This window comes from Miscanthus floridulus, chromosome 1 (assembly GCF_019320115.1).
Source record: "Miscanthus floridulus cultivar M001 chromosome 1, ASM1932011v1, whole genome shotgun sequence".
Classification (NCBI taxonomy): domain Eukaryota; kingdom Viridiplantae; phylum Streptophyta; class Magnoliopsida; order Poales; family Poaceae; genus Miscanthus; species Miscanthus floridulus.
In genome coordinates this window covers 154818073-154827112 of record NC_089580.1, presented here as the reverse complement: position 1 = coordinate 154827112, position 9040 = coordinate 154818073, and the positions used below count along the sequence as shown (strand labels likewise).

Genomic DNA, 9040 nt, shown 5'->3' with positions numbered 1-9040 from the left:
AAAAATCTAATGATACTTATTGGATATCATAAATGTTATTATTTTACTAAATTAGTTTCATCAAGCTTGAAATCATTTGACTTTCTAAGAAGGTCAGAATAACTTATAATTTGAGGTAGAGAGAGTATAAGATAAGAAAATGGTTAAACCGTCTTGAAAATCACATTTTTTTTAATCATAGGGAGGTAGTTTAAATGGTTTTCAATCAATAATTAAGAGGTTTGGGATCCATTTCACTGCTCATCACCGAGCAGCTGCAGGACCAGCCGAGCAGAAACGGGCATGGCATGCCCTCGGGCGCCGGCGCCGCGGTGGAAAGCTGGAACCGCACGAGCGCCATGCGGTTTCGGCAAACCAACCAGCCGCGCCTGCCTGATCTGTTGGAAAGCAGCAGACTGGAGGCGGGCGCGGCGCCGCGGACTTGGGTTGACGTCCCGGTCCCGGCACGCTCTCGGAGGATGGGTCTCATCTCAGTCTCAGCGGCAGCTCAACCCCAGCTGCCGACTGCCGTAGTGTTATGTTTCTCCTCCTCTCCTTCGTGTCAGCCATATCCTCCTGGGCGAAGCTGGCTGCCAGCCCCACCTACCGCTGACACCGGGGGTCCCCTCATCCCAGATCACACTCGGCTGTGACGCGGGGGTGTTTAAATCTAGGGCTAAAATTCAGAGGGTGTGATACGAGAGTGTTTGGACAGTAATAATAAAATAAATTAAATAAGTTTTAGGTAATCCGCGAGATAAATTTATTAAGTCTAAATAGTTTGTCATTAACGTATGTTACTGTAGCACCTCATTATCGAATTATGAACTACTTGAGATTAAAAAATTCGTCTCGTAGATTAGTCCCAGTCTATGCATTTAGTTTTATAATTAATTATATTTAATATTCTATACATATATCAAACGTCTAATCCGATAGTGACTAAAGTTCAAAGTTGAGAGGTAAAACCAACCAGTGACTGAGTCAGAAAGCCGCTCTTCATCAGGTCCGCCCGTCCGCTTCTCTCTGTCCCTCCCTCCTTCCCCCCAACCCGCGAGACGGCCGGCAAATTGTTGCAGTGCACTGAAGCCAACAGCTGCAGGACAGGAGGAGGAGCTGCTTCAATTCGTCGCCGCGCGCCCAACCCAGCCCCCGCCCCCAGTCCCGAGGTGAGCAACGCCTTTCCTTCTAGCAGGTGTCTGTTTAATTTGGGTCTGCTGCTCTTTCCCCTCGTGGTCTCGTCTGGGGAATTTGATTTCAGTACAATTCAATTTGGACTTGGGCTCCTCCCTTGTGTTCTTCCAATCGCCTGCTTGCTAATGCTACAGCAGCAAAGAATCCCAGCGTCGTGCTCTTGCGCGAGGTTTCTCGACGCCATATATGATGGTTGTCATGATGATGATGAATGGCGGCTGCCACTGCCAACGCGTGCTGCTAGATATCCTAGCCGCTTTAGTTACCTGGTAGAACGCTTTACTGACTATCATGCTAGCCGGTTTCTGTTCGGACTCCGGACTTGGCCTCGATGAGCTAGCTTCCCATTCTCTGATACAGCCACCAGTTACTTGTTCAACTCAATCTTCCTTCTTCTTCTTCTTCTGTTTTTTTTTTAAATTCTATATTTTTCAATACTAGCTTGTACAGTAAATACTCTGGGCCGGGACACGTCTGCGTCAGTCGGTTTCAGGATGGTCTCGCCGCTCCGTGGCGTCCTTCCCCTCACACATCTAGACAAATCTACAATTATTATGTTTGCCATCTTCGTACCGTTTGATCATATATATGCAAAGTGGTTCAATTATAGGACCACATTACATTATATTTGAGATCGACCTCCGAGTTGCATAATTAAATTCCTTATTGCTGAGTGTCTTTATACGTGTATATGAATGCATTCGTGTTGGATAAGCCTTCGGTCTAGAAAAAATGCATTCGTGTTGGGCTGGGCAGTTGCCACAGTCTGCGCTCGGTGCCTTAACAAACATGCTTTCTCCACTGCACTACCTTTACTGATATTAGCAACCTCTATCCAGGATTCCAGGTTCTCAGGCAGAGGTCATCTTGCTGCTCAACACAGCACTGCATACATATAGATGGGTTCCGAGGGGCCTTCTTCTCCTGTCACCACCGTCCATGTCACTGGATTCAAGAAGTTCCATGGGGTCGCTGAGAACCCCACCGAGAAAATCGTACGCAATCTCCCATCATTCATGGAGACGAAAGGGCTGCCCAAAGGCCTTGCTCTTGGGAGCTACACCATCCTTGAGGCTGCCGGGCAGGGTGCACTTGGTCCGTTGTATGAATTGCTGGAATCAACTGTCTCCGTCCGGGAATGCGGAATGCCAAATCAGGAGCGAGTAATTCTGGTAGTTTCGTTCTCACCTTCACATATATCAGTACAGAAAGTAAATTGTCTGGGGAAGTATAAAATTCAGCTAGTTTGGAGAAGCTGTTTTATTAACTTCATGTGAAAAATTCCTAAGGTTTAGAAATTACAGCACTTTAGGGTGATAACAGATTCTGAATTTGTGAACGCACACCCCATCTAGCATATTTCATAGTGGCCTTAACATTTTAGTTTGAAATCGATGCCATCTGTCAGCATTGTCTGCAGTCAAAGTTAACGCTATGCATATTATTATAGAATTTCATCAGTCGCACCTCTCATGGTTTGAATTTAACCATTTACATAGAGGTTGGTTGACTTGGTGCTGATTCCGCTCTAGAAGGATATAAAGGAACTTCTTTGTGATGATTAAAGTTATGCAAGTTTTATAGTTTGGTTATGCTATAGGGCTGCTATATACTTAATATTGTGAATAGACGACTGTGTTCTTCAGTCTTGTTTTTTCATGGAACATATGCTAGTGTCTTTTTTCTCCTGAAATTGTCATAATAACTCACTTTAGTTGCTCGTATTTAGGAACTAGGTGATTCCCACTTTGAGAGTCATACAATTTTGGTTGATTTCACATTTATTCTCCCAATGGAACACTGGGTGTAAACATTCTTGATTTTCCAGTAGGATATATTAAGAAATAAGAACTGTGGTATGGAGCATATACATCAAGTGAATTGACTCTAGAGCTTGAATGCTCAAATGAACTTATGCAGCAGCCAAGTTTGACCTTGCCCAGTTATCATTCAACACTGTCATGCTTTAAATAAAAGATATAATGCTGCAATGTTTTCAAATTGCTAAATCTTTTTTCTTTATCTTAATTACGTTTAAACAAAATAATTTATGTTTACGCAACATTTTCAGCTCCATTTTGGCGCAAACAGTGGTTCACATAGGTTTGCTCTTGAGAATCAAGCTGTTAATGAAGCTACTTTCCCTTGCCCTGATGAGCTTGGATGGAAACCACAGGTTGCTATCCTTCTACCTTCGCTGTTTTCATATACAAACATGTTCATTCTTTATTTCACTATATCTTCGTGACTTCTTTACATTCAATCATTTATTTTCTTTTGCATTCCAGAGGATGCCTATCATATCATCTGATGGAAGCATATTACACGCAAGACAGGTATATTTTAACCATTAGTACTTCTAAAAATCATTATGAGCATCTCTATACATCTCATTTGGAAAACTAGTATTTCACATTATGCTGTTAATTTACTGTCCTACATATCCTCTGTTTTAATAAACCTGCTGTCAGTTGATTGCATTCTTTTCATTTTCAAGAGTACAAACAAAGTATTGATTTTCCTTTGTTAAACTTACTGCTATCACTTCAATGCATCACTCTCGTTAACCACTGTACGTACTACTTCCTCCTTAAAAGGTCCCTAAGGAAATTCTGTGATTGATCTCAAATGTTCTCCAGCTTCTACATCAATGATTATTTGCACAACTGTCTGTTTCCTGCTATACCTGTTAGTTATCTTATCATGTGCGTCAGCTGAACTACTTTTGGCTTTCTTGATCAAGCAGACTACGCTGCCAGTGAACGAAATAAGCAAGTCTCTCCAACAAATGGGATATGATGTGATGCCTTCAGATGATGCTGGCCGATTTGTGTGCAACTATGTCTATTATCACTCGCTTAAGTTTGCAGAGAAACATGGCATCAGGTCTCTCTTCGTTCATTTCCCCCTCTTCTTGGCAATTGATGAGGAAGTTCAGATGCAATTTGTTGCTTCCCTTCTTGAAGTCCTCGCTTCCTTGAACGTACAGTAATCTAATGGTAGATCTATCACTTCCAGTGGTGTATTGTTCCCAGTTTATTTGGAAGGGTTAAGTTGTTCCCAATTTACATGTGGAGTGAATAAGAATGATGAATCATTCATGGAATTATATGTGCTCCAAAATGTGTAAAAAAAAAGAACTCTTCTTAAAGCACATGTCCATGCAGTCCAGATGTACAAATATCCTAAGCGGTTTTATATGACAGGTGGTATTGTTCTCAGAGCTGCTGTTTTACAGTCTGATGCTATTCAACATTTACGTAGCCATTTCACCCTGTTCTTTGACATTTAGAGAGACATTTTTCTGATTATCAGGTCATATATAATAAAGGGAGTACTCTTTATATATACTATAAACATGGTTCAACACCCTCTGTTTTCCAACATTTTAAATCACTAAGTCAACTTAGCAAATCATTTCAAAATTTCTCAAATTTTATATCAAACCACAAAGTTTAGTCAATTAAAGCCTTTTGAAAACATGCATGCATGTTTGTTTGAGTGGTTGACATGTGTTTTAAATTGGTGGTACCCTTTAGAAGCTGAAATTCACTCAGAGATCTATTCAAACACTAATGGAACCCACCAATGCACTCCTAGGCTCCATCTCCTTTGAACTGTCATTTCTGTACAGTGCGCCGGTGCACTCTGTGAAACCCTGTCATTTCTGACAGTCCGCTGGTGAAGTTTCGAACCCTTTTATTTACCGAGTTGATCCACATCAACTCCAACTTCTCCTTTGTAAATGTGCCAACACCACCAAGTGTACACCACCATGTGTATGTGTGTTAACTTTTCACAAATATTTTCCAAAGGATTAGCCACTCAATTTGCCACGCCACTCGATTCTAGTGACGATGCAAAGTTAGATCACTCGAGTGGCACTAAATGACCGATATGCAAACAAGTTTGCCCCTCTTGATAGTACGACCATCTATCCTGAACCCGGTCATCAACTTCTCTACACACCTATGATCGGTGAAATAAAATGCCCTAGGTTATACCTTTGCCTTGTGCATTCCATTCCATCTCCTCCAATGTCGATGCAACGCATGCACCAACACGATCAACAATGATATGATCCACTTTATATCATCACGTGATCATATTGGTTCATCGATCTTGACTTCACTTGCTTTTCACCGTTGCTTTCGTCCATCGGCGCCAAGTCTTGCTCAAGCTTTACCGCCACGCGATCTATTGCTCCAAAGCCTCCGACTTGCCCTTCATGCTTGCAACCGGTCCATCAAGCCAAGTCTTGTCTTGATCTTCTCCATCTTGATCACATGACTCAATGTCATGTCTCATGTGCAATGATCTCCTTCATCATCACATGTATGAGCTTTGCAACATCTTCGAGATATTTCAACCTTCATGGCATATGTTGCTCATACACATGTACCTGTGGACTAATCACCTGTGTATCTCACATAAACACAATTAGTCCACCTAGGGTTATCACTCAATTACCAAAACCACACAAGGACCTTTCAACCGCTGACAACAAGTCAAATCCCCACTCCACTTTCTGCCGCGCACACCGCCTCATGGGACTTAGGGGGATCCACCTCCCCCCGGGCCCACCTGCTACCATCAACAGCCTAGATCCACGCGCGCCAAGCACCATGGCTTCTCCTCCACCAAATCTGCTCCACATGGTCCCAACATCCCATCTCCTAGACAAGACGGGACGGCGCAGTTGTGCACGCCTTAACTCCACCAAGCGTGACGACCCAGACGCCATCAACCGCCTGCACAAGACATTAGTGGACGGGACATGCCCAGAAGCCACTCCTTCTGCTGGCAAGGAGGCCGCACAATGGCCTCAGGGGCTATGTCGTCTCCCTAGACAAAGTAGCTCGACCCCCCGATCGACGGGCGCTCGGCTGGCGCATCCCCCAAAAAACCGATCAACTCCCTGGAGTTGGGTCGGGAGCCACTGAATGGTAGGCCCAATGAGGTCCTCCGTCCGAGCCTCGACGTGCTCCCACTTCCCTGATCTATGGCTATAGAGGGTCGGCCCTAGAAGGCCGGCTTGAGAGCATCGGGACCTGTTATTGTAGCCCTCAGAAGGGCATAGAGCTCCAGATGATCAGATGGCCTTGAGCCAGAGCCCAGCGCTCTTGATCACCCGACCCACGACAGGTTCCGATTAGAAAGGAGGGCACCCCCAGGCCTACAGTCAGCAATTCCCAGACGAGTTCACCGAACTCTCACTCAAGTCGAAGACCCATGCGACATGGACCTGCGAAGGGATCAGCACCATCTTCGCTCAACCTCGATAGTCGAGCATCATCCATCACACTAGAGAAGAAGGCCCCAAGCAGGGCACAACACTCTCGCCAGCGGAAGCCGTCCTCGCCAAGGAGGGTTCGATCACCAAAAGATTAAATTCAGCCCTTCATCGCCATCACTCCAGGTGAGGCCACGAAGGGCTCGGGGGCTCCTGACGAGATCCTAACATATAGGTATGTTGAGCCTCGGGTCCAACGGTTCCCGAATGAAGAAGACGCTCCGATCGACCCCTTTAGGATCGCCCGAGGGCTCAGGGGCTATGCCCATCAGGCACGTACGCGCGCACCCTCTGGCAAAGAGATTTGGTCAAGCTTGACTTGACCGTAGCTTCCGCCTAGGGCTCGGGGGCTTCCCCAAGCCTTGGGCTCCCGATCTACGACACCTCCGCGCCCGGCCCTTGGCTCCTGCCTAGGTAACGACGCTAGTGTTGATGGTAGTTATCATCCAACATAAAACATTCAACTTTAATTGTATAAATGCATAAAAAGGATCACCAATATAGACTCAACGGTTTTAACTAACAATTTTCATGAGTTTTGGTGAATCTATGTTTTCAGTAGGGTTATTTCAGAAAACCATCAAGGAGGATCAAATCTTCAAATAAAATCACACTTATCCACAGCGAAATCAACTCCAGAAGGTTCCAGAAGACTCCACGCCAAAGCGGGGGCCAAGCTGACCCCACCTGGAGGCCGCCCGACCCCTAGGGGACCCACCTGCCAGCCTTCATATGTTGGTTTCCCATCACCTCCTAGGATGCATCTACGTAGTCCTTTAAGTCAGTTTGATCCAAGGGCTCACATTGAACGCTCCGGCCTATATAACTAGCCCCTACCCCCTCCAGGGCATGCTGCCATAAGTTAAGATCAGACCAAAAAATAGGGTTTTCAAAGAGGAGAGAATAGAGCTCCAATTCTTCAAGTTTCTAGTATAGGCTAGCTAGCAAGGTTCAAGTAGAGTTTGGGCTATCGCTCAGGATTCTGGATCTGTCGTCTAGAGACCGATATAGCCATTGTATCTCTTTATTTATGACTTTGTGCTACTTCAATATTATGTTGCTATTTATTATATTCCTAGTTTGCTCTAGTTGTATGCTTGATATAGTTATGATTGATGATGAATATATGCATATGTTCGCAAAGCTCTTAGCTCAGTACTCGAGTGAGTTAATTGGTCAACATTATGTAAGCATGGTGCTTAGATACTCTTTGCCTGTGGATGCCTTCTACACTCTAGGTCATATGGTAGATCGCGGATGTGACACTCTCGTTGAGTCCTTTGTAGTCCACTCCCCGTTTGTAGAGCACGTAGAACATGATTGCGAAGAAAGACAAGCTCTGTTCTTAATCTTCCTTAGTAATGTTCCTTATGCATAGATCCAAAGTTAGTTATACTATAGATGAGAGTCTATATACTTGGGTGTACAAAAGACTTAGTTGATAAGTAATGACTTAGGAATCTTTTGCTCTTAACGAATCTCTTGCTTAGCCTTACTACATTTTATTAGTATCTATTTCTATCTCTGGAATACCATTATTACCTTACACTTATCATTTATTTATCACTTGACTTACCCCTGCCATAGCATGAGAGTGGTTTTATCATAAGTATACATATTTGTCAACATCTCTATGCCAACATAACCCCATAGCTCCTCCTTGTGGATAAAATATAAATAACGATACTCGGTATACTCCCGAGTGAAATGCTACAATGGTAAATTATATGTGCGCTTGCGGATATCTTATATATATAGTTTACAAGTGTTCTCATAATTACCAACAATGCATTTCTGGCATCATGCTAGGGATGACAACTTAGTTAAGAGTGATGCTAAGAAATATCAACAAGCATTTCTGGTGCTGTTGCGGGGGAGGGGCACATGGCTAAGAGAATTGACCAAATAAATACTTATTGATAAAATCATAACCTCTGCTTTAGCAGGCTTACCCTTGTTTGTCTTTGTTCATATCTGAAAGCATCTAGGCCCCTAGTTGGATTTCGGTGATTAATGTCAATACAAGATTACTATGACTAACGTGTGTTTTGTAGATGCAAATAAAGTTAGGTCATGGTAATGGAAATCGATTGGGCAATTGAGGTTGTCATGCCCCTACGATGGAAATCGTTTCGGTTTTCAAAGGATTGACGACAAGGTTAAGGATGACTAGTTCTAAGTGTCGATTGGAGTTGGAGAGGCACCTAGAATAGTTTATGACTTTGTTTTTCCTTTGGCCGTACTATTAAGGGGGGTATGAATGGGTAGCTTGACCTAGTTGAGTCTAGTGAGTTAGGTGTGGTGCACACTTATTAAAACTAGCTCTAGGTAGCTCCTATGAATGCCTAAGATCCTTTGGAACAAACTTCATTCACATATGATCGAGAGCTGGAAGTGAATGGAGGGTCAAATACTGACCGGACGTTGGCTCCGGTGCGACCGGACGCTGGCCGTAGGGTCCGGTCAATTCATTTGACCGAGGAGAACAAGTCTGATGTGACCGGACGCTGAAGGTCAATGTGACCAGACACTAAGGGCCAGTGTCCGGTCAACTCCAGTAAGGGTCCAGACTTG

The 9040-nt window shown here is 44.0% G+C and overlaps 1 protein-coding gene across 1 annotated transcript; it reads left to right on the top strand.

Moving 5' to 3' along the window:
* The first annotated feature begins 966 nt into the window (after positions 1-966).
* Positions 967-4394, top strand: LOC136498632 (uncharacterized). Its single transcript, XM_066494521.1, has 5 exons — positions 967-1148; positions 2013-2345; positions 3245-3349; positions 3462-3509; positions 3920-4394. Exons 2-5 carry the CDS (start codon positions 2073-2075, stop codon positions 4163-4165), a joined length of 672 nt encoding a protein of 223 aa, XP_066350618.1. The 5' UTR covers positions 967-1148; positions 2013-2072; the 3' UTR covers positions 4166-4394.
* Positions 4395-9040: the final 4646 nt, after the last annotated feature.

Coding starts and splice junctions, on each gene's coding strand:
- LOC136498632 (XM_066494521.1), top strand. CDS start 2,073: ATGGGTTCCGAGGGGCCTTCTTCTCCTGTCACCACCGTCCATGTCACT. Junction 2,346..3,244: donor ATCAGGAGCGAGTAATTCTG/GTAGTTTCGTTC, acceptor CAACATTTTCAG/CTCCATTTTGGCGCAAACAG. Junction 3,350..3,461: donor AGCTTGGATGGAAACCACAG/GTTGCTATCCTT, acceptor TTTGCATTCCAG/AGGATGCCTATCATATCATC.